The sequence below is a fragment of the Brassica rapa genome, chromosome A03, assembly GCF_000309985.2.
Source record: "Brassica rapa cultivar Chiifu-401-42 chromosome A03, CAAS_Brap_v3.01, whole genome shotgun sequence".
NCBI classification, from domain to species: domain Eukaryota; kingdom Viridiplantae; phylum Streptophyta; class Magnoliopsida; order Brassicales; family Brassicaceae; genus Brassica; species Brassica rapa.
In genome coordinates this window covers 15,216,440-15,239,596 of record NC_024797.2, presented here as the reverse complement: position 1 = coordinate 15,239,596, position 23,157 = coordinate 15,216,440, and the positions used below count along the sequence as shown (strand labels likewise).

Here is a 23,157-nt window from a genome sequence, read left to right as displayed (position 1 = left end):
AGCATCAGTGAGACAAGGATGTTTTATCATCGCCACTTTTATGATATCTTGTTCTATTCGCAAATTTTATCAAATTCAAAAGTTAAGTGACCAACAAGAAACTAGAAAACCTTACAAGCTTATTATCCACGCCTGCATTATGATCGTTGCTTATTATATAAGACGAATCACATTACTAAGTTCACAATCTGAAGGCATTTCTTCTACGCAGTTACTTGAGAGGGAGTCCTCTTCTTGCCTTTCTTTACCTCCGTTCCACCATTTTCTGCCAGCTCTGCCTTCTTCTGGGCACGGATCAATGCACGTCTTGCGCGTGGTCGCATCTCTCTCACTGTACGAGGAGGCATCACGAATGGCTCAAGTGGCTTGTCCCCAAAAGGATGCTCATTGCCTTCAAATATCCTCAGCTTCCGATCTCTGTCCTATATACCCCCACCCACCATGAACAAACAAAAACTCAGTACCTTCTTGTTGTATTCAACAGATACTGAACAATGAGACTAGCAACAAGTAACCAAATCGGCAAGCTTAATGCATGGGGCATGGCATATAAATAAAGCAAGTTTTCCCACCACCAAAGATTAAAAGGTAAGCAACAAGTAACAAAATGGCCAGACCAAGTGTTGAGAACTATCTTCTGGATTCTAGAGGAGTTAAAGAATAAAACCAGGTGTTCTAGAAAACTAAGAGAGTGGGGGAAATTAGAAAATGGCTGGACTCACATCACGCAAATTGTTAGTTGGAAGCATGCGCCAGACAGCCTTGCGGATGACCTCGGTGGGGTCTTTGGCCATCTGATCTTTCAGACTCCGTTCTTTCAGGTGCCCAACGTACCTGTAAACAAAGAAAGAGAGGGATAAATATTTTTAAGTAGAAGAAAATATAGCAGAAGAAGAAGATGGGACTTGCCCAGTATGCCAGCGGTAGAACTTGTCGGTGAGCTTTCTGCCGGTGATGCCAATATCCTTAGCATTGAGAACAATGCAAATATCGCCATCATCGCGGTTAGGACAATAAGTAGGCTTATCTTTGGCTTGAAGGACAGTAGATATCTGAGAAGCAAGTCTACCGAGAACCTAGAGGAGTTTGTTTTTTTTAAAAGATATTATTGAACAACAAAGATAAAAGAAAGAGAAGAGAATAGAAGGTACCTGGCCTTTGGCATCAAAAACACGCCAACGAAGACCATCGAGATTGATACGCTTGATACCTGCCACAGCTTTCTGGCAAGGAAAAATAATGTACAAAATCAAATATCAAAGAAGGGATGCGAGTTCCTTGCATATAAGTGATCATTTTCTGATTTCCAAGATACACTAGTTGCTGCTAAGCATAGGTGAAACACCACTATGAGCAACAAGTGATAATCGTTGCACATGAAATGAATTTAAGGAAGGAAATGTGTAATTACATGGACCTAAACGTTCACTATTGGAACAGTAACCTAAAGAAAAAGCGAAGGAATAAAATCGAAAAAGAAGTAAAGGTTTTTTGTTGTTGTTACCTTAAGGTTGCCATTGAAAGAGGCAGCAGCAGCTTGAGTGGCCATGGTTTGGTTGTTCAGCTAAGATAGAGAATGGCAAACACAACATAAAATCGCAGAAATGTAGTGATTCATATTAGACAAGTCTGCAGCGAGAGGGAGACAGAGAGAGAGAGAGATGACTCACAGCTGACCGGTGAGAAGCGACGGCGGAGGTGAGAAGCGAAGAAGATCTAAGAGCGACCTTGGGCCCAAACAGAAGAAAGGGTTTTACAAGAAGAAGGAACAAAGGGTAGTTTGGTAATTTAATTAAAGACATATACCTTTTTCAACTTTATTATTAGTATACATAAGTTTGAGTCGTGGTCTGAGGGTTTTAGCGCAGCTAGGGAAGTCTCTGGTCAGAGGGTTGTTCGAAAGTTGAAGTTTGAGATGGCTATGTTGGTGAGACGAGCTGCATCTAGTCGAAATGCGATTGCGTTTCTCAGAAGATGCTCTTCCTCCTCCTCATCCTCCTTAGTTGTTGGTCGCAATTACTCGCACAAGGCCACCACCCTCCTGAGAGCCCCAGATTTGGATTTGAAATTGCCCAGTTTTCTCAGAGATTCTCGTCGAGGCTTCGCCAAAGGCAAAAAATCAAGTATGTACACACAAGATTCTTTTTTACTAGTAGTTGATGTGAATCCTAATGCTTTTCTTCTTCTTCAGGGGATGATTCTGGAGGATTGGCGGACGTATCTCCTCCGGTGGATATTGGGCCTAGCGTCAAAGCCACAGCGACTTCGCAGATGGAGGCTGCCATTGATGCCTTGTCTCGCGATCTCACTAAACTCAGAACTGGCAGAGCTTCTCCAGGAATGCTTGATCACATTGTTGTTGAAACTGGTGGTCTCAAAATGCCTCTCAGTCACTTAGCTTTGGTCTCTGTCCTCGATCCTAAAACCCTCTCTATCAATCCTTACGATCCTGATACTGTTAAGGAGCTTGAGAAAGCTATTGTCTCCTCACCTTTGGGTTTAAACCCAAAGCTCGATGGCCAAAGACTCATCGCATCTATCCCTCCGTACGATATTCATTCATTCATTCTTCTCTCTCTCTCTCTCTGATTACATTGTTCCCTCGATTTTGACTTGGCCTGTTTTTATCTTTTTTGGAGCAGATTGACCAAGGAGCATGTTCAGGTATTACAATCCAACTCTTGTTTCATTATTGCTGCGTTTATTTTTTAGCCTTTGACCCCTATAATTAATTAATGAACCAACCTCCAGGCAATGTGCAAGATTGTAACCAAGTCCAGTGAAGTTGTCAAGCAAAGCATACGAAGAGCTCGTCAAAAGGTTACACAGCTTTAAATACCACCTTCCATGGACAGGACACTCTCTCCTATGAATCCCAAATCTTAATTACGATCAGAGACATTTTGTTTGCAGGCACTGGACACAGTAAAGAAAGGAGCCTCAGGTCTACCAAAAGACGAAGTTAAAAGGCTCGAGAAGGAAGTGAGTGATCTAATCTTTTCCGCATAATTGGTTTCCTTGGTCCGTTGTTGAATGAAGCATATATGGCGTCTTTCTTTTGTCTTTTCTGTTTACAGGTTGAAGAGTTGACGAAGAAGTTTGTAAAGTCAGCAGAGGACATGTGCAAGTCCAAAGAGAATGAGATCACCACCCAAGCTTGATCTCACTTTCTTATCCATCTTCCCAAACCTGAACCAGTTTCAGTCTTCTTTTTACTAGTACCTTTAATTATAGATGATGGTCCAAAGAATTCAATACATTTGTTTTTGAATGTTCAATTTGGGGGTCTTGTACGCAAAGTGACCTGCTGATACACAACTGCTGAAAGGCCCTTCAAGGGCCCGGGAAAGTCTATTTTAATTATTTTTTCTTTCAAATAAATTGCATGTTTACTAATTTTATATTTTATAATGGGATTAGAATTAACAAAAGAAATGATATATTGGCATTTGTAGTTGAAGAGAACTTTCCAAACTTGAAATTCAAGGTAAAGGAGGTTGGAGATGAGTCAATTTTGTACCAATAAATTAACATGATATCTTTTGGTGAATTTGTTACAGCCCCATTTCTCTAATCCTATTTGTAGTGAGAGCAAAGAATAATCCAATGATTAGTTTATTAAGAAAGTATCCAAGTATATAACAAGCTTATCTCAACATCCCAATAACTCAATTCTTTAAAACTTCATACATGGTATCCGATTAAACTCAGCTCATCTCTTCAACGAATTTTTTTTTAAGAAATAAGAAACCGTCTTCACCTACCACACAATCTTATTATTTATTAATTAGCTGCATTTAACTAATGTATTTTTTAACTATGAATAAAATGTAGGTCTCTTATTATTATATAAGCCATATAGTTTGTCGGCAAAAAGATACAGAGACATGTATACATATGGTTTCTAACAAGAAAAGGAAAAAAGATTAAGACATAATAGTATCCAATTTTGCCCAGTCGCATTAATGTCGGAGAAGAAGAAAATCTAGCCAAAGTTATGAGGTTTTATCTGAAGACGCTTAAAAGCGCGTCGAAACTCACTTTAAATCCCTTGTGAAACAGAACCGGGTATCCTTGTAACGTCGTCGTTTGAATAGATCATTGCACGACCAAACTCCTTTTTTTTCTTTTTAAATTCAGTTTCAGATATTTACAAAATGAAATTATTCTTTTTCTCATTTTCTTGGTATCATAATTGTTTATTTAATTGTTTCTGTATTTCTAATTTTGCTTCTCTATAGATTCGCCATTCTCTGTCAGTGGCTCATATCCTCTAATCAACAAAAACGCACACAAGAATAAAAAAGGAAAGAATAAAAAAAAGGTATAAAAAAATCGAAAATTTCAGTCTTCGGTGAAGAAGAAAAGGAGGAGGAAGAAGAGGAAGTATTCACATTTTCGTTGCAGAGATTCTGCACTTGTTCGGTATTCTCTAAGATCACTTTGACGACTCCTTAATAGTGTTCTCGCGAATGCTCTGCATATTACATTGACTGCTCTATTTTTTTTTTTTTTTTGCAATATAATCTATGTTGGTTGATTGGATCTGATGTAAGATATGCAAACAAAGACTCCATTCAGAAAATCTCTTGAAATGAGCTCTCCTCTTTATTCTACTTGTGCTTTCTTGTTCATGAGTACACTTATGTCGATGCATTGTCTAAACATCTTTCTAATCGCTTCGCTAGTTAATTCACATTAAAAAAGAAAAACGTTCAGTGCTTAGGTTAGGCAAAGCTTTCTAGGCTTTGTTACTTTAGTGGGTATTATTGATTCATAGTATTTATTACAGTTTGATAGGCAAAATGGTTTTGGGGTTAAGCTCGAAGAACAGAAGAGGCTCCTCCTCCTCCTCCTCCTCCATACAAGTAGATTACCTGATCCACATTCATGACATCAAGCCTTGGCCACCTTCTCAGTCCCTTAGATCACTGCGCTCCGTTGTAATCCAGTGGGAGAATGGTGAGCGCAACTCAGGGACAACAGATGCCGTTGCTCCTTCTCTTGGATCAGTCATTGGCGAAGGCAAAATCGAATTCAACCACTCCTTTAAGCTTCCCCTAACCTTGTTGAAAGATGCGTCTGCTTCTGCTCGGAACAAAGGGTGTGATGTAGTATTCTTCAAGAACGTCCTGGAGCTCAACTTGTACGAGGCTCGCAGAGAGAAAACACATCAGCTCTTGGCTACTGCCACGGTTGATCTGGCGGAATACGGCATTGTGAAAGAGAGCCTGAGCTTGACTGCTCCAATGAACAGCAAAAGAAGCTACCGGAATACAACTCAGCCTGTTTTGCACCTCTCTATACAACCCATCCGTGCCGCTTCTTCTTCTTCTAGGAACGGCTCCAAGGACGGTGGTGAATCTGTTTCTGCCTTAATGAATGAGGAATACGATAAGGAAGCTGAGATTGCTTCCATCACAGACGATGATATTTCCTCCCACTCCTCCTTGACTGTTGTTTCATCTTCAACTTTGGAGTCTAATGCTGCTTTTTCTGTGCCCGCTGAAGAGGTAATCAAAGATGAATGGCAACATTTCCATATTTTCTTTTGTCTCTAAATGGTCTCTCATTATTTATTTATAGGAAGAACATGAGAGGAAGGTAAACAAGGGATCAGAATCAGCAGCATCTCAAGGAGACCAGATTCCCTCCTCAGTTGATGATCTATCTTCTGTGTTTAATCTCCCTGTAGACGTTCCTGATTCTGCACCCAACACTTGTGTCTCTGATGAGCTCAAGGACTGTGCTAAGCTGGTAAACGGAGAGACCAAGTCTATTATGCCTTTACACAACTCCGTAAACGCCTCCTCGCCTGAAACTACTAGTCAACAAGATTTGGTGAGTGATGAGGAGGAAAGAGAGAGTAGAAGAGTTGAGAAACCAAGGAAGGTGAAGTCTGTTAGGTCATCCCTGGAGATATCTCGGAGCAATAGCGAAAGAAAAGAAGCTAAGGTGTTTCCACGCAGCAACACCACGTTGGAGAGCAAAGTCAAGGACTTGGAAAGTAGAGTAAAGAAGCTTGAAGGCGAGCTATGCGAGGCTGCAGCCATTGAAGCAGCGCTCTACTCGGTGGTTGCAGAGCATGCAAGCTCATCAGCTAAAGTCCATGCGCCTGCTAGACGTCTTTTGAGGCTCTATCTTCATGCTTGTAGAGGAGATAACCATCTACTTTCAACAAGAAGGGCTAATGCTGCTAAAAGTGTTGTCTCCGGGTTGGTCACTGTCGCCAAAGCCTGCGGGAACGATGTCCCTAGGTATGTATGCTCTCATACTCACTTGTACTTTCCTCTCAGATATTATTTAAAAGTAAAAAACAAAACTACTTTGGATCGCAGATTGACATATTGGTTGTCAAACACAATCATTCTGAGGGCGATCATAAGTGATAATCATTCTGAGGAACTGCCTGTTTCAGCTGGTCCTGGACCAAAGACAAGTAAGACACAGAGACAAGGATCATCATCCCTGACGTGGAAAGATTCTTCCCTAAGCAAAAAGAACACTGGTGGCTGGGATGACCCTGGAACATTCATAACAGCCCTTGAGAAAGTGGAAGCTTGGATCTTCTCACGCGTTGTAGAATCCATATGGTGGCAGACTTTGACACCGCGTATGCAGTCTTCGGCAGCCAATGGTTCTTCAGCCTCCTCAAAGAAAAACAAGTTTGGTAGAAGTCCGAGTTCGGTGAACCAGGAACAAGGTGACTTCTCATTAGAGCTTTGGAAAAAGGCTTTCAGGGAAGCACACGAGCGTCTATGCCCTCTGCGAGCTAGTGGCCATGAATGTGGTTGTTTGCCCCTCCCTGCGCGTCTCATTATGGAACAGTGCGTGGCTCGCCTGGATGTCGCAATGTTCAACGCTATTCTTCGTGACTCTGATGAAAACTTCCCAACAGACCCTCTCTCTGATCCCATTGCTGACTCCAGGGTCTTGCCTATTCCTTGTTCCATTACAAGTTTCGGTTCTGGTGCCCTGCTTAAAAACTCGATAGGAAACTGGTCCAGGTGGCTCACTGATTTATTCGGCATCGATGATGACGAAGAGAATAGCAGCTACGTTGGTACATCTTTCAAGACTTTTATTCTTCTCAAGGCGTTAAGCGATCTAATGATGCTTCCAAAAGATATGCTCCTCAACACTCGTGTTAGAAAAGAGGTCCAAAAATGCAACTCTCTTTTTAAACAAAAGAATAATTCTAAACTTCATTTTTGTGTTTTCATTATCGATTCTTCTCTCGTCATTGTGAAGGTTTGCCCAATGTTTGGTGCACCGTTGATCAAGAGAGTCTTGAATCATTTTGTCCCGGATGAGTTTTGCCCTGACCCAGTTCCTGTTGCTGTACTCGAAGCTCTTGAATCGGAGGTGAGACCCCACCCCTTTTTCTTTAATCCAAAGTCAAGAAGCTAATTTTACTAACAGAAACGTGATGATGATGCCCTCGCCCCTTGTAGGAGGGTGAAGAGAAGGCTATGATCACCAGCTATCCATGTACGGCACCTCCTCCGGTGTACTCTCCACCTTCGGGGACTTCAATATCCACTATCATTGGAGACTTTGGACAGCCTCAAGCCCCTAAGCTATGCAGAATCAGGTCTTCGGTTACAAGAAAAGCCTACACTAGCGACGACGAGCTTGATGAGCTGAGTTCGCCGTTGGCTGTTGTTCTTCAGCAGCCGGATTCTAACAAGGTCAATAATGGCTGTGCAGATGAGACTGTCAGGTATCAACTTCTCAGGGAGTGTTGGACCAACGGGGACTGACCAACCAGACATTGATGTGTTTTCTGTTTCAGTTCTCACTTACGGTGTTATATGTCTTTGCCAGTTCGTTGTTGGTGTTGGTATGTATAGAATGTAGCACAATTATCACAAGTAACAGTATCAAAGACATGTTTGAGCGAGTGTGTTGCAGAGACGTGCACAAGGTTGTATAACAAGTAAAGCAAATCTATGCTAACACTAATAAATATCAATCATGGACAACATTGGGTTATAGGGAAATTATTACTCTATATATATTTATAGACTCATTACAAGCTTTTAAGTGTTTCATCCTCATCACTTTAGGATCTCTCTCGCAAAACTTAACTTTTTGAGTTGCATATTGTGAAAGCAAAAGAAAAATTAGGTGGTGCCTGCCTGAAGGCTGAAACAGACCCGCATCAAAACAAAACGAAAAGAAAAGGATCAAAATTTATAAAGCAAAGCTTAGAAGACTATGCTGTGTTCGTTCATCATCATCACAGAGTCAGCTTCTGTGAATTCGCTTGCTTCAGATGCAAGGCTGACAATAAGCCCTGCCATGTTTCTGCTGATGTGGCAGCACCACCGACATGAAAGTCCAGAAGTTTCCTCTGCTTCCTGTAGTAATCTTCCAGGGGCTTCACCTCCTCTGCGTAGACACTCAGGCTCTCCGTCCTCCGGGATTTGATTGCAACAGGTGAGTGTAAGATAGAAGAGCCGAGGAACTCCTGGCGAGGTAGAGGTGTTTCACTAAGAGCAGCTCGGTGCTCCTCAGAGCATTTAAGATTCAGAACGAGGTCAATCTGAGCGATTTGATCAAGAGTTTCCTGCGGGGAAAAGAAGAATAATAATATTCAGAAACAGTGGAAATCAAATGGCTGTTTTGGAGAAACTCAAATAAAAAAAAAGAGCAACAACACACTCACGGCTTGAATAAGAGTGCGGGGAATGCCATCAAGAATGAAACCAGATTCTCCACGTGCATAGCCTTCTTCAAGGCGCTTTGATAGCAAAGCAAACACGAGACCCTTGGGAACATGCTTTCCTTCATTTACAGCACTCGCAATCTGTATATTTTTTGTACAGACCAGAACCAGATAAGAGAATTTAAATAAAAGCTCAGAAAACACTTTTACAAACGAATTTCCAAAACAGGAAACGGAGATGTTGTTTTTATCATTAGTAAATGATAACTATTTCCTTCCTTAGAAGAACAAAACATTTAAACAACTTTGCAATCAATCAATGCAAGATTAGTAACAAACTAAAAAAATCCTAATTAAACCATTAAGTAACCAACCTGCTTGTAGAGAGAAGATGTAGGGCTGAGCTGTTGACGGACGAGCGATCCCATGGAAATGTGAGAAACTTCAAGAAGGCTTGAGAGCCTCTCTGCGAAGACGTGCCTCCAGGCTCCAGGAGCGCCCATCACCACCCACTGCACTCCCCTCTCCCTCCCAGACCTCTCCAAATCAAGTCTCGGATCGCCACCGTACACGTACTCCTCATCGGAGTCGTAGTCAAACGCCACTGCCGCCGATGATCCGAACGATCGCCGCGCCGCCGCAACGAGCCTTGAAAGCGGCGAAACTCCTCCTCTCACGCGGCTCACCCATGCCATGGTGATTGGTGTCAGGCGTGGCGGCGGCGGATTCAGAGAGGAGACAGAGTTGGAATGAATGCGAGGTTGAGGTTTAACAACAAACAACACAGATGGGAACTCTCTCTCTCTGTCTTAACTGCCCCTCCCTTTTTCACTAATCCACGGATATTTGCCACTCACTGCGTTGTTGACTCTCTACCTCACAGCTCCATCTAGGTTCAAGTGACAAACCCATATTAAATGCTCGGCCCAAGCCCATAATTATAGAGGCCCAATTGTATTCAACGATCCAAAATGTCAACGAACACTCTAAGCCAAAATCAGAAAATCTATTCTCCTGATGTAAGAGCTTGCTCACGATCACGAAAGAAGAATAGTCAAAGTCAACGGAATCTTCCTCGTCTTAGTTACGAAATCACCGAGCAATTCCTTATACAAAGAAAAAAATGGGAAACTTGTCAACTTTGGGAATTAAAAGCCGCGGGAACTAAGTGTCTCTTGTCCTTTGAAGCGCCGTAAAGAAACTCCGACCACATATGTTAACGTACGGTCCAATATTGAACATGTTTCTTTCTTTTAATATCGTTTGTCAAACCTCCCTGGTCCAGTCTTCTTCTATATATAAAGTACTCCACATTTCTATTAATGCCTCAATGCTCCAAGGAAAGAAGATACATAATCTTTACTATATTCATATCCTCTCTTCTTCATTTTTCCCTTCTCTCAACTCTTATTTGATAATATTCTATGAAGAATAGCAAGAACGTTACAAAACGTGAAGAGTATCAAAGGGTATTTAGTTGCTTTGACAAGAGCCAACAAGGGAATGTTTCTGTTTCCACCATCGAACGATGTGTCGATGCTATTAAGTCCGGGGAAAAGGTCGTACCTGAAGAAGAGACAACGGATACACATACTCATAAATCCTTGGAACTCGAGGAGTTTGTGAAGCTGGTGGAAGAAGGAGACGAGGAAGACAAGGAGAATGACTTGAAGCAAGCTTTCAAGATGTATGAAGAGAGTGAAGGCATCACCCCTAAAAGTTTAAAGAGGATGCTTAGTTTGTTGGGGGAGTCCAAAAGCCTTGAAGAATGCGAGGTTATGATTTCGCAATTTGATATTAATAGCGATGGAATTATTAACTTTGATGAGTTTAGGGTTATGATGCAATAATATGTAGGGATATATTTATATACAGTTTTATAAACGGACTAGCCACCTTTCTTTCTTTTTTGTCATCTGTTAATTTCATTTCCATGCTCAAACAGCCTAAGAGTTTCACATACATCATAACTTTAAACATCACAGATAAACCCTTCATTTTCCATGCCACCTTTCTTTACCAAAGGATTGTAATCTCTGAAATTAATGGTAAAGTCAATTCATCCCTCACATACAATTACCCATGTTCTTTTAGAAGACGCCGACACAGCAGCTTGCGATAAAAAAAACTGAATATCAAAATAAACAAAAAAATGGTGGAAAATTAACTAAGCTGACGCTGCGATTATTTTCGTCAAGGCTTTCAGCGTCGTCTGTGACGCTATAAAAAGTAGCGGCAGTTAGAATGATCTGCGGCTATTTTTGATAGGCGAAAGCATCGGTAGCAGCATTATTCTCGGGATGCGTGAACAAGAAACAATTATAAATTTGGCCGCAAGCCGTAGACGCTGCCGTCTTCTAAAAGAACAGGGTATTAATATTGACATCCCAAACTTTACCTCTGAGATCTTCATTCAACCCGAATCTCGACCAAACGTAGAGTCATTGTCCTAGTGTAAAGGGAAACTCTTGTCTTTTATTCTTCTTTTTTCCCACTTTGTAGATATTTTCAATCAAAACGCTGTCCATTTACTTAAGATGAAGAACTATGGATCTGGTTATGATTGACCTGACCACCCATTAACCTCTTGTCCAAAATGAATCAACTTTTTTTTATTATCTGATAATTGAAATTAAACATCAAAGATTTAAGAGTTCATTACACACAATCATCTCAGCCTATACTAGGATGGAGTGTTCATCAACCCAAAACTACCAAAAAAATTTAAAAACACTAAAGCCTGATAGATATTTCTAAATGAATCATTTCTTGTATCGCCCATGTTCTAATTATGGAGAACTAGATGAAATATAGTATTTGTTTTATGATTTCTGTGAGATTAGTCGGTTGACCTCGGTTATAAAAAAAATTGTTTTACGAACCAAAAAATATTAGATGTTTCTAAATTAGATGTGAGAGGGGGGCGTACATTTCATGCGGCACGAAACAGAATGACAAAATGCAAGGAGTCAAAAAAAAACATTGAAACAACAAACCAAGAAAATAGAAAGATTAGATAAAACAAATAAAGTGTGGGGGAGCCCATATCATAATGTTAGGAGGACCAATACGAAGAGGCCATAATAAATTATTTGAAAATAAACGAGACAATTAAGACACTTACCAAATCGAAACTGCTCTTTTTGTCATACCATTAACTTGGCTTTGAAGCCCCTCTCTTTGCTTCTTCATCTTCCTTCCTTCATTCCCTCTCTGTGCCTTTTAGATCCTCTAAACTCATTTCCCCCCACTCTCTCCTAACCCAAATCATTCTTGCTCTCTGTGCTGGACACGAGTGAGTCTTCAGATGGGATCCTGTGTCTCCTCTTCTCACAACACCATCAAGACCTCCTCTGATTCCGCCGTAAAGCTTTCGGCCCTAATCTCTGAACCTGACACGACATCCCCCGTCAAGAATGACGTCACCAATCCGGCCACGATCAATGGGAACTCTTTCATAGATTCCACTCCTCGGGATTCCTCAGGTGATATGATCATATAATTCTTTGCGTTAGTTTACTTTTTTGTCCAAGAAACAAATAATTAAAGTTTAAACGAATATAGTGCGTATTAAGTAACTAAAGTTGTTAATAGCTGTGATCGATTGGTTGCTTTAGTGCCGACAAATGTAAAGTGGTTTGCTTTTTCAGGCCAATCAAGATGTATTGACTTAGAGATCATATACTGAGTCATAAGCATTAGTTAGATGAAAATGAGCTTTTAAATTGATAAAGTTAGTTTGATGATGGTCATAAACATGGGTAACAACAGGGATCTATCAATTTACAAAACAATAGTAGTAGTATCATATGGGCAAAGGGTGAAGCGTACGCTAGAGGTTAGAATGTCTTCAAGGCATATACCAATATTATACAGTTAGAGTGATATGTATACATGGACCATACCTCAAGTTGCAACTTTCATATATTAAAAAATCATAACATTTAATAAATGTATGATGTTGAAACGTATTGTTAAAAAATCAGAACAACCGGTGTAGTTAGTTAGGGGTACGTACAGCTACTGCATTTACTCAAAACCTCCAATTTCTTTTACCTTACAGTTTAAAAGTGTCCATTATCCTCTTCCTTGTGAGTTGTGACATAGTATTATATGAGATAATGATGATTTGGATTGTTTCTTAATGTAAATAAAGAGGAGATCACTTTTTTCGATTCAAGGGGGTGGCTTGATTCTGACTGTGAAGATGATTTCATGAGCGTTGATGGTGGTATGACGTTTTATTGAGAAGTTACTTTGTAACATATATCTATAATATTTTTCAATAAATAATGACTGAACATTTGACTTGTTTCATTGCAGAATTTACGCCGTCGCGAGGAACAACACCGGTGCATCACAAATTCTCTGACAAAACTCCTAAAGCAGATGAGAAAAAACATGAAGAGCCGTCTCCAACAGACAACAAGAAGAGACTCCTCGAACTCTTCAAAGAGACGCAGGATCAAGATGAGGATGAAGGAGAGGATGACGTGGCGGAAAGCAAAGCAAGAGCATGTCTCTGGCTAAGAACACCGGTCAGATCTTCTGCACCGGCGACTCCTTATAATAATAATGATACAGAAAGACAACAACTTAAGAGGGTGAAATCGTCGGCTCAAGGCAGCTGCGTTCTGCGTTTGGTTTCTTGTAGCAGTTTCACTGAGCGGCGACGGAAGATGATGAATCATACTCCCGTTCACGTCCAACGCTAAGCACCCCCCCCCCTCCCCTAAAAAACACTATACATTTTAGTTTCTTAATTTGTCCCCCTAGTTTTTTTTCAAACGCTCGGACAATGTTCTCTTCACAGCTCATAATGCCTCCTATCACATTTGCAACGCACTATTTTCTCTGTTACTTTCTCTATTTACTTAATTATATTAAAAAAAAATTTATATAATTATGCCATAAAGAATCTGAAGCTTGATTCTAAAAAAATATAAACCCCTTTCCTATACAATATATAATTTTTTTACCCATGAAATCAGGATTTTAAATTTGTGACACAAAGAACTTGATTTTTTATGCTATACTTGGAAATACACCTTAAGGTTGTGTTATTTAAATTAAAAAAAAAAAGAGTTTCCTGAAATAAATTGATAAATTATAGCGAAACATATAAACATTTCTGACTCCATATAATCCGCCCGTGATACATGGTCCATATTAGTAAAACTTTAGTAGTAGTTGTATGGAGAAGAGAGGTGGAACTTTTTTTCCTAAACACCAAGAGATAATTCTCAAAAAAAAAAATCTCAAGAGATAAAAGTTTTCCAGCTTTAACAAAGGCTAAGAGAGTAGAATGCAATCATCAAATGAAAAAGCCTTTGAACTTTTCTGTTATCTTCTTTTTGTACTACTAGGGCTATTTGGTAACCAAGTGTTTTGCATCGAAACTCGAGTGAACTCCAGTTTGAATCTCAGAGTGACCGGATCTTCGCATCCATCTACGTTACCTGTGGAGACAACATTCAAGTTTCCTTCTCCATTGCATGTTATCCCTCCAGGTGGTGGTGAGAGAAACTTTGGGAAAGGCAAAATAGATCTGGGAGGTCTTGAGGTAATCCAAATCTCCATCTCAACTTCGACGTCGCAGAGAGTATGGAGAACTTTCGAGAGAGGACCTGGTAACATGGGAGTCAGCATCTTCCAGCCCATCAATCTTCCTAGTGGTTTCTTCACCCTTGGTTTCTATGCACAACCCAACAACCGTATGCTTTTTGGTTGGGTTCTTGTTGCAAGAGACTTATCCGGGAATAGTTTGAGACCACCCCTTGACTACATCGAAGTCGGGAACACTACCTCCCTCGCCATTAAGCAAGACGGGGCTGCTTATTTTTGGCAGCCTTTATGTCCCAGTGGGTATAGAGCGGTTGGCCTATTTGTCACTACGTCTCCTTTGAAGCCCCCTCTAAGACAAGAATCTATAAGCTGTGTTGGTTCCCATCTTACGGAACAGAAGAGCGAAGCTGATACAACATGGGTGTGGACGATGGAAGGGATTACTTTTTCTGGTTTGAGACCGGCCAACAGAGGAACAGAAGCGACAGGTATGTACACAGGGACATTCAGTTTTCAGCAACAAAACTATCCTCGTCCATTTTTGTCCTGCTTGAGAAATACAAAATTTGATTTGTCTAGCATGATGCCAAGCCAAGACCAGACTAGAGTTTTGTTTCGAGCTTACTCTCCTTTGATATATTTCCATCCCGAAGAAGAGTTTCTTCCTTCCTCTGTCGACTGGATTTTCTCCAACGGTGCCTTGTTATACCAGAAAGGCAACGAATCTAACCCCGTCCCTGTACAACCCAACGGTTCAAACCTTCCGCAAGGCGGCTCGGACGATGACTTATACTGGCTGGACTATCCGGCCGATAAGAAGGCAAGGGAAAGGGTTAAGAGGGGAGACTTAGGAAACACAAAGGTGTATCTACACATCAAGCCAATGTTTGGAGGCACTTTCACTGACATTGTCGTCTGGATATTCTCTCCTTTCAACGGCAATGCCCGACTCAAGATTTTATTCATCAAGAGTTTGTCACTAGGAGACATCGGAGAACATATTGGAGACTGGGAACACGTTACGCTGCGGATCAGTAACTTTAACGGTGAGTTGTGGCGCGTCTACTTCTCAGAGCATAGTGGAGGAAGTCTAGTAGAGGCATGCGATCTAGAGTTCCAAAGTGGAAACAAACCCGTGGTTTACGCCTCTCTTCACGGCCACGCATTGTTCTCGAAACCAGGACTTGTCTTGCAAGGCCAAGACGGAAACAACGGCTTAAGGAACGACATGGCTAGAAGTGACAAGTTCTTGGATGCAGGTGCTGATTACGAGGTGATCGGAGGACCAGGAATCACGGAGCCACCGTGGCTGAACTATTTTAGGAAATGGGGACCAATCGTTAGACATGACGTTGAAAAGACCCTTGACAGTATCGCCAAGACACTGCCTCAACTTTTGCGTAAAAGATTCCGTGACCTCGTTCACAGTATTCCTCCCGAAGTGCTTCAAGAGATGGGCCCCACTGGTCCCAAAGTCAAAAAGTCTTGGTCTGCTGATGAATAAAATAATACTATATTTATTCAGATCCAAAAGACTAATATAAAATCATTGTTTTCTAAACTTTTTTTTTGTTACAGCAATTTTAGGTTAAAAAAAAAAAAAAAAAAAAAAAAAAAATTTTAGGTTTCAACTTTCTCTGTTAATCTGTTTTGATTCAGTTCATGTGGTAACCAGACGATGAAAGAAAGCTGATCGTATAATAGTAACGCTGCATCACATTTTATAAACATTAGTATCACATTATATCATTTTCAGTGCACCGCATGAGTGACAAGTTACAGAGGCCTACCTAAGAGATGTGGAGAATGTCCTGGAGTCTTACCTAAGAAGAAAACAAAAGAGGGATATGTTTTTTCATCTTCTAGAAGAAAAGACCTTGGTAGGTATCAGTTGAGGAGAACATCGAGACAAGTCCAAGCCTTTTGGACCGCGGCAAGGAAAGCATCCTGGGAATCAGCTTCTACATGTCGAGTCCAAATTCCAATGAGGTCCACAGGGAAGGCACCCTCTATGGAAACTCGGATGTAGTCAACAATGATACTTAGAGAAGGCCTCATTTCCCATCAAAACCAACCTGGGGATATGATATGAATAGTCTTTTGGTTTCACAGTGAAACCAAAAGAGGAGGAAAAGAAGTTGGGAAACGACACTCACCGGCAGCCGTGTTTGGCTAGTTGGATAGCGATGTTACGGGAAACCTCATGGCCATTGGAGATCATCAACACCTTCTTCGCCATTAGATTCAGAATACCCTCTCAGGGAGAGACTCTTCTGTATTTGGAAAGTAAAAGACTAGGTAGTAATTAAAGACCTGTCCGTCTGTCTGAACAACCAATCCTTTATGAACACATAAGCCAAGCCCCAGCCTTCTTACTCTTTTTTAATTAAAATAATAATTGAAAAGCCCAAAAGAAGGAGAGGCCCAGTGAGATCCATTAATCAACCAACGCTCTTTGAAAGAAGATTATAGGAGCTGATTGTGATATATGTCAAATTTCAAGTGGGATGGAATGTAATCCGCAAAATGCCTTCCTTGCTCTGTTTTGCCTTCTCCTCCTCTTGCAACCACATGACGTGGATAAAAAGGATAAAGATGCTATAAATATATGTTTAAAGTAAAGTCACAGAAGAATATAATCCCTTTGTATGAATGAATAAATGAATGAATGAATGAATTTGAACCCCCAGAATCTCACAAGTTACTGCTGCGGCCTGCCCACGTCATTTGGAATCTTGAGTGTCACGTGCGTGGGCATCATTCCAGCACAACGGGGTGGGTAAAATGGCCTGTGGGTGGGTGGGTGGGTGGGCCTTTTATCCTCTCTTTTCTTTTCTTTTATTTTCCCCCACTGACTCTCTGTCTTCTTAACTTGACTTGAAGGGACTCTCTCGCAAGCTTCCCTCCCAAGGAGAGATCATATGGATGATGATGAATATGCCAAGCTCTTCCGCAGAATGAATCCCCCCAGGTTTTTCCTCCCTGCTCTCTCTACTTGTTCATTCATATCTTTGTCAACAATATTTCAGCCTTACTACACCTATCTATATTCGTGTGTCACTGACAGAGTTGTAATAGACAACAAAGCTAGCGATGATGCCACTGTTATTCAGGTCTCTTTTCAATCTCTCTTGATCTTTTATATATATATATATACTTTCCTCTCCTATTTGTTTGTTTTTTTACATGTTTGTTTTGTCATCTTACAAACAGGTTGATAGTGTGAACAAACAGGGGACCCTCTTGGAAGTTGTCCAAGTCCTCACTGATATGAATCTTGTCATCAAGAAAGCTTACATCTCTTCTGATGGCGGTTGGTTCATGGACGTCTTCAAAGTCATCCACCAAGATGGCAACAAGATCACTGACACTCAACTCCTTGACTTTATCCAAATGGTACCTACCTTACCTACTCTACTCTCACATACATAGAGCTTTTCTTTGGTGTTGTATGTATGTATAAAAACGGTTGTTGGAACTCTAATCAGAGGATAGAGCGCAACGCTGGCTGGTTTATTCCACCTTTAAGAAGCTCAGTTGGTGTCATGCCCTCTGACGAATACACCACCATTGAGCTCGCTGGAACCGACAGACCCGGTCTCTTGTCCGAAGTATCTGCTGTTCTCACAGACCTTCACTGCAACGTTGTCAACGCTGAGATATGGACTCACAACACCAGAGCTGCTGCAGTTATTCACGTCACCGACAATACTACTAATTCAGCTATTACGGACCCACTCCGCCTTTCCACCATCAAACATCTGCTGTGCAATGTAGTTGGGACCAACAGCGGCTCCAGGGCTGCAAAAACCGTCTTTTCTTCTTGTTCTGATACACACAGGGAGAGACGCTTGCATCAGATCATGTTTGATGACAGGGATTACGAGGGAGTCAAAAAAAGACCAAGGACATCAAGGCCCAGTGTCACACTAACAAACATTGACAAGGATTATACCGTTGTTACCATGAGGTCCAAAGATAGACCAAAGCTTGTGTTTGACGTTGTCTGTACCTTGACTGATATGCAGTATGTGGTGTTCCATGGCATGGTCAGCACAGAACCACTAGAGGCTTATCAGGTAACACCCATTTTTTTGTTAATGGGTTTAAATGTTTTTTTTTTGTCTCTTGGGATCTTTTTCTAACCATATATCCCTATATATATATATATATATATATATATATATATAATATGATCAGAGGCGTGCCTACAGTGTATTAAAAAAGGCATTCGCCTTAGGCCCCCGATTAATATGAATATTTTTAGGGCCCCAAAATTTAAAATAATTTATAATCTAATTGTTAAGATTTATTTTTTAAAAACTCTTTCCACATAGTAAACTAACTAATCTTCTGAATTATTATATTTTTTCTCTATATGACATAATATAGCATAAACTTATTCTTTACAGCGTTAGATTTGTGTATTTGGTAAAAACGATATATCATATTGTAAAATTGTTTTCATTATAATTGTAATAAGTTTATTTTTAAAATTTGCCTTAGGCCCCTAAGACTCTTCGCACGGCACTGAATATGATGTTGCAGGAGTTTTACATCCGTCATGTAGATGGACTTCCCATAAACTCAGAAGCCGAGCAAGAACGTGTTATCCAATGTCTTGAAGCAGCCATTGAGAGAAGAACCTCCGAGGTAATTATTAACCAATTAGGAAAATCACACACACGCACACTAGAGAAACGGTTCAGAATACATTCTCTGTTCTGTATCCACTTTGATACTCTTTTTCTTTCTTTTTTTTTTTAATTTCTAAATGATATACTGGAATACAGATTATGCATGCATACGAAACATAATAACTTTTCAGGGTTTAGAGCTGGAATTATCAGCAGAAGACAGAGTTGGTCTCCTCTCAGACATAACTAGAACATTTAGAGAGAACAGCTTAACTATTGTGAGAGCAGAGATTTCAACGCGAGAGGGTAAGGCTAAAGACACGTTCTACGTTACAGACGTTACAGGGAACGCTGTTGAATCAAAAATCGTGGAGTCAATAAGAAAAGAGATAGGAGTAAGCAAGCTGAAGGTGAAGGAATGCGCTGTTCTTGGTACAAGCAGCAGGGGCTCGCAAGAAACAACAATTGGGTATTTGCTTAGCAACATCTTCAAATCTAAGCCTCTCCAGTAACATGTTGTCTCATAAAGTATGTGCTCATTGTATATATACTATAATTAGACAGGGTTTAGGGTTAGGTAGGGCATCATCTCATAAGCTAAGCTGGTTGCAAAAATGTAGCCGTCTTCTGAAACAAAAAGTGGAGAAATCCCATTTGTAAAATTGTGTGGTCAAATAACAGGATGATGGTGAACCTGTTTATGTATCACTATATTGCGTTAATAGCATATGAGGAAACTGGTGGGAACAGAGCTGACGATTGACATATAAAACTAGTAAAGTTGATAAGAGAATAGATAGATCTTAAAACAAACGCACAACTCTCTCTCTAATTACAAACTATTATAACCTAGCCTGTCATTATAGCTTTGGTTTCTTCCCTAATCTTCCCCATTCTCTTAAAAAAAAAGAAAAAAAAAACTTTAAAAGCAATTAGAAAGCAGACAATGAAGGGTTCAGAGCCAGAGTGCGCCGGCGTCTTTGAGGAGAGGAACGAGAGAACCGTTGATGTGAGAAGCCATGACTCTGTCCATAGCCCCAACCAGCTTACCGCCTATGAAGACGACCGGAAGAGCACCTGGAGAAGAAGCGCCTGAGCAGCCGAGGAGACGAATGAGTGCTCGCTGGATGTCGCCGCCGTAGGGGTGCAGGTCGAGCTCGTGAACGGCGGGGCTGACGCCCATTCCCCTGAAGAGACCCTTCACGGCATGGCACATGCAGCACGTGCTCACGCTGAATATTACCACGGCGCTCTCGGCCACCAGAGACTCTAGGCGAAGCAGGCTTGTGTCCGCCGCAAGCCCCACGTCGCCGCCAAACCCTATGTTGCTCATCTTGTATGATCCCCACGATTCTGTCTGATATTGCATTTTTTTTGTTTTTGAAAAAACCTTACGAGCTAGAACGAATAAGAGAGAATAAAGAGATCTGCTCAAGTTTTGATGAGGAGAGTGAGAGAGCCATGCAAAGTATTTATAGAGGAGAGGGCAACTCTTTTCCCTATAATTACATTTTGTTAGTAAGTGAAGGCCATAATTTGTGTATAATAATAACATGACATTTACTATTTTATTCATTTTAATTAAAAAAAAATTAACCGAAGACACAGAAGGATAGTGATTGCAGGTAAAACCAATAAATAGTATTAATACTCGATCGGTAATACTGTATTGTTTATATGTACAGCTAGCCTTGTGTAATGTATCGGATTATACTTTAGTCAGAAAAAATGCATCCGACTATTAAAAAAAATACTGAAATGAAAATAAATTAAAATCTGAAAGAAAAAAAGGAAGCTGGAGAAGAAGTAGAACAGGCTTTTATCAGAGCGGAGTTGTTGGCAATAGACGGCTCTGCCTGTCCTTCTTGTCGGCTCTTACCACGCTCACCCATTAATTTCTTAATTTCTTATCACTTAATTTCTCTTTTTTCTTAACAGTATACACTTTCAAAACCTTTTTTTTAAAACACAAAAAACCCACATTATATAGGGATTTCACAATTTAAAATGCAGGGAGAAAGCTGACAAAAAAAATGCAGAGAGAAAAAGAATTATGGAAAAGTTTATCAGCTCACCATACATAATTTCAGATCGGAGTTACAATGTCTTTGTAAACTTAGAGATCGTTTTGTTGTTTTTTCGTTATGTTTTTATTGGAAACCCATAATATCCGTACGCACCTCCTGTGGAAAAAAACTCGAGCACGCAGATATATTTATTCTCGTGTAAATTGAGTGTAACTAGATTACAATATTTTAGAATGGAATGATGTCGAATTGTGGATTCCATTGATTTTAAAAAAAAAATTACCATTTGATATGAATGGAATAGTCTTTCTACCAATTCCAAAAATAGTTTGATAAAATACAAAGAAACTGTGTTTCATTCTTATCATTCCATTTATTTTTGTTCCATTAATTCGAAATCAATTTACCAGTTACAGCCTGATCAGCCGATCGGAATGGTTCCACCTGAAATCCATTCCGTATGACGGACCTAATGGAGTCTCTGTGGAAAAAAGAAATAACAGGTGACATTTAGCAGATGGTGGAATTAATGTATTTTATGGATTTTGGCGGCACAGTTTTCCTTTTATTCCATTTCACTTTATGATAGAAAATTCTATTACGAGCAATGAGTGTGTATATTTGTAGTCATCATGTAGAAATGATTTGTTAAGAAGTCAAAAGCTTGTGGATCTGATCTACATAGCTATGTGAGATAAACTCGTATGTCAGTAATATATGTAGTTCTAAAAAAACTATTATATGTAATCTCTGTTAATCGTCGAGGCCGTAAAATCGATCAGTGATAATTTAGCACCGGTTAGAATATAACTATAATGAGGTTTGAGCAATTTTATTCAGTTAAGAATATTAAAACGTGCTAATCGGTAAATACATAGATTTAATATTTCAAAATACATGCTGTTCGGTCAAAAAAAAAAAAAATACATGCTGTTTGGCTACCACGCTTGTGTCCCTTATATATTAAAGTATCTCAGGAGGTCCAAAGAAAATAAATCTCAAATAATAACCAAGCGAATAATTGATGCCCGAGAGAAGAAGATATGAATGTGGAATCGAGTAAGAGACGTCCGTACAGTTATGCTTCCTCCATCTGAAAAGAGAGTTACTTCTTTTGGTGTTTAAACTCATGTCCCTATTTTTTTATAAAAAGAAAGGGAAACTCTTTGCATGAATAGTCGTAAAAGATAGTAATCTTGTCGGATTGTGTTTGTCGGATCGCTTTTACTTATTTTAAAAATCATTTAAAAAAAAACTAGAAATCTTACGTAACAATTGTCGTATAATCTTTACATTTTTTGACCAAACTGATAGGTCCGACATAACCCTCGAGTAGCCGGTTAAACAATTTTTGGAACTGAAAACATTACAGAGAAACTAGCGGGTGGTGATACCGTAGCAATTTTTTTTTTTTTGGTCAAACATAATTTCATTCATAAACCATAATATCACTCTCCACCAACGGAGGTTACAACAGGTAGAGCAAGCGCTAACTTAGCAAGAGAGTCAGCCTCACGATTGTTCAAACGAGGGACATGAGAGAAAGAGACAACATCAAAGTAGGATCCAAAGTAGTGAATATCAAACACAATACCAAACAAAGCTGGCCGAGATTCCTTGCTCCTCAAGATGTTGATGAGAGTAAGGGAGTCGGACAGGATCAGGAGGCGTTTAATGTTTGCAAAAGCAGCGGTCATAACCGCCAAACGAACTGCAAGCGCTTCAGCCATGAGCGCAGAGGATACTAGAGAGCGAGGTTCGCAGAGCCGCGGGAGCGCTGAGGCGGAAGGGTGACCAGAGAAGATCCCTCCCACACCGCATTTAAGTGAGATAGCATCCCACGCGGCATCTACATGACAGACAACAGTATCGGGAGAAGGCGTTATCGGTGGACCAGACCTCTGCTGTTGAGAAGGTCTATGATCGTCAGTCGGGGTTTGAGCATTTTGCCATTCTCTCGCATCTGATATAGCTTTGTTTAAAATCTCCATACTGGAGAAGGTCTTATCTTCAAAACAACGCTTGTTCCGTGCTTTCCATATGTTCCACAGCAGCCAGGGCCATAAAGGAACAGAAATCCCTGTAGGCGGTAAATTAATAATATGGGAGCAGGAGGTGATGAAGCCCATCATTGTCGAGTCGTCGGGTCTCTGGGACCAGAATACAGGAGCACAGTCCCACACCTCCATCGCCACTGAACAGAGAAGGAAAACATGACGGTCATCCTCCACTCCCGCACATGTCTTACACGGGAAAG

General features: G+C 40.4%; 9 protein-coding genes and 1 pseudogene across 12 annotated transcripts; 6 read left to right on the top strand and 4 right to left on the bottom strand.

Annotated features, from left to right (window-relative positions):
• Positions 1-8: 8 nt before the first annotated feature.
• Positions 9-1,716, bottom strand: LOC103858892 (50S ribosomal protein L13). Its single transcript, XM_009136340.3, has 6 exons — positions 1,671-1,716; positions 1,505-1,564; positions 1,152-1,223; positions 910-1,076; positions 723-834; positions 9-422 (listed from the first exon to the last, which is right to left on the bottom strand). Exons 2-6 carry the CDS (start codon positions 1,547-1,549, stop codon positions 204-206), a joined length of 615 nt encoding a protein of 204 aa, XP_009134588.1. The 5' UTR covers positions 1,550-1,564; positions 1,671-1,716; the 3' UTR covers positions 9-203.
• Positions 1,717-1,842: 126 nt separating this feature from the next.
• Positions 1,843-3,403, top strand: LOC103858889 (ribosome-recycling factor). The gene is made up of 6 exons (XM_009136334.3): positions 1,843-2,123; positions 2,192-2,546; positions 2,643-2,664; positions 2,752-2,820; positions 2,914-2,982; positions 3,078-3,403. The coding sequence occupies exons 1-6, from the start codon at positions 1,916-1,918 to the stop codon at positions 3,159-3,161; spliced, it is 807 nt and encodes a 268-aa protein (XP_009134582.1). The 5' UTR covers positions 1,843-1,915; the 3' UTR covers positions 3,162-3,403.
• A 771-nt stretch (positions 3,404-4,174) lies between these two features.
• LOC103858888 lies at positions 4,175-7,903 on the top strand. Its single transcript, XM_009136333.3, has 6 exons — positions 4,175-4,425; positions 4,793-5,513; positions 5,587-6,257; positions 6,339-7,158; positions 7,252-7,365; positions 7,455-7,903. Exons 2-6 carry the CDS (start codon positions 4,806-4,808, stop codon positions 7,761-7,763), a joined length of 2,622 nt encoding a protein of 873 aa, XP_009134581.1. The 5' UTR covers positions 4,175-4,425; positions 4,793-4,805; the 3' UTR covers positions 7,764-7,903.
• Positions 7,904-7,995: 92 nt separating this feature from the next.
• On the bottom strand, positions 7,996-9,485 carry LOC103858887 (probable adenylate kinase 7, mitochondrial). The gene is made up of 3 exons (XM_009136331.2): positions 9,046-9,485; positions 8,672-8,812; positions 7,996-8,572 (listed from the first exon to the last, which is right to left on the bottom strand). The coding sequence occupies exons 1-3, from the start codon at positions 9,364-9,366 to the stop codon at positions 8,243-8,245; spliced, it is 792 nt and encodes a 263-aa protein (XP_009134579.1). The 5' UTR covers positions 9,367-9,485; the 3' UTR covers positions 7,996-8,242.
• A 236-nt stretch (positions 9,486-9,721) lies between these two features.
• On the top strand, positions 9,722-10,738 carry LOC103858885 (probable calcium-binding protein CML40). The gene has a single exon (XM_009136329.3). It carries the CDS (start codon positions 10,096-10,098, stop codon positions 10,519-10,521), a length of 426 nt encoding a protein of 141 aa, XP_009134577.1. The 5' UTR covers positions 9,722-10,095; the 3' UTR covers positions 10,522-10,738.
• Positions 10,739-11,546: 808 nt separating this feature from the next.
• Positions 11,547-13,571, top strand: LOC103858886 (uncharacterized protein At3g27210). The gene is made up of 3 exons (XM_009136330.3): positions 11,547-12,156; positions 12,828-12,902; positions 12,995-13,571. The coding sequence occupies exons 1-3, from the start codon at positions 11,979-11,981 to the stop codon at positions 13,384-13,386; spliced, it is 645 nt and encodes a 214-aa protein (XP_009134578.1). The 5' UTR covers positions 11,547-11,978; the 3' UTR covers positions 13,387-13,571.
• Positions 13,572-13,731: 160 nt separating this feature from the next.
• LOC103858883 lies at positions 13,732-15,966 on the top strand. The gene is made up of 2 exons (XM_009136328.3): positions 13,732-15,823; positions 15,861-15,966. Exon 1 carries the CDS (start codon positions 13,977-13,979, stop codon positions 15,738-15,740), a length of 1,764 nt encoding a protein of 587 aa, XP_009134576.1. The 5' UTR covers positions 13,732-13,976; the 3' UTR covers positions 15,741-15,823; positions 15,861-15,966.
• On the bottom strand, positions 15,935-16,493 carry LOC103858884 (annotated as a pseudogene).
• Positions 16,494-16,988: 495 nt separating this feature from the next.
• LOC103858881 (ACT domain-containing protein ACR6) lies at positions 16,989-19,622 on the top strand. 4 transcript variants are annotated; one of them, XM_018657789.2, is made up of 7 exons: positions 16,989-17,011; positions 17,120-17,207; positions 17,304-17,349; positions 17,450-17,632; positions 17,725-18,315; positions 18,785-18,889; positions 19,065-19,622. In XM_018657789.2, exons 2-7 carry the CDS (start codon positions 17,158-17,160, stop codon positions 19,383-19,385), a joined length of 1,296 nt encoding a protein of 431 aa, XP_018513305.1. In that variant the 5' UTR covers positions 16,989-17,011; positions 17,120-17,157; the 3' UTR covers positions 19,386-19,622. The 4 variants fall into 4 exon arrangements, with proteins under 4 accessions (XP_018513305.1, XP_033143132.1, XP_009134569.1 ...); XM_033287241.1 differs by having other exon boundaries at positions 18,743-18,889; XM_009136321.3 differs by having other exon boundaries at positions 16,990-17,011; positions 17,120-17,349; positions 18,743-18,889.
• Positions 19,623-19,632: 10 nt separating this feature from the next.
• LOC103858882 (glutaredoxin-C7) lies at positions 19,633-22,248 on the bottom strand. The gene has a single exon (XM_033287244.1). It carries the CDS (start codon positions 20,447-20,449, stop codon positions 19,829-19,831), a length of 621 nt encoding a protein of 206 aa, XP_033143135.1. The 5' UTR covers positions 20,450-22,248; the 3' UTR covers positions 19,633-19,828.
• Positions 22,249-23,157: the final 909 nt, after the last annotated feature.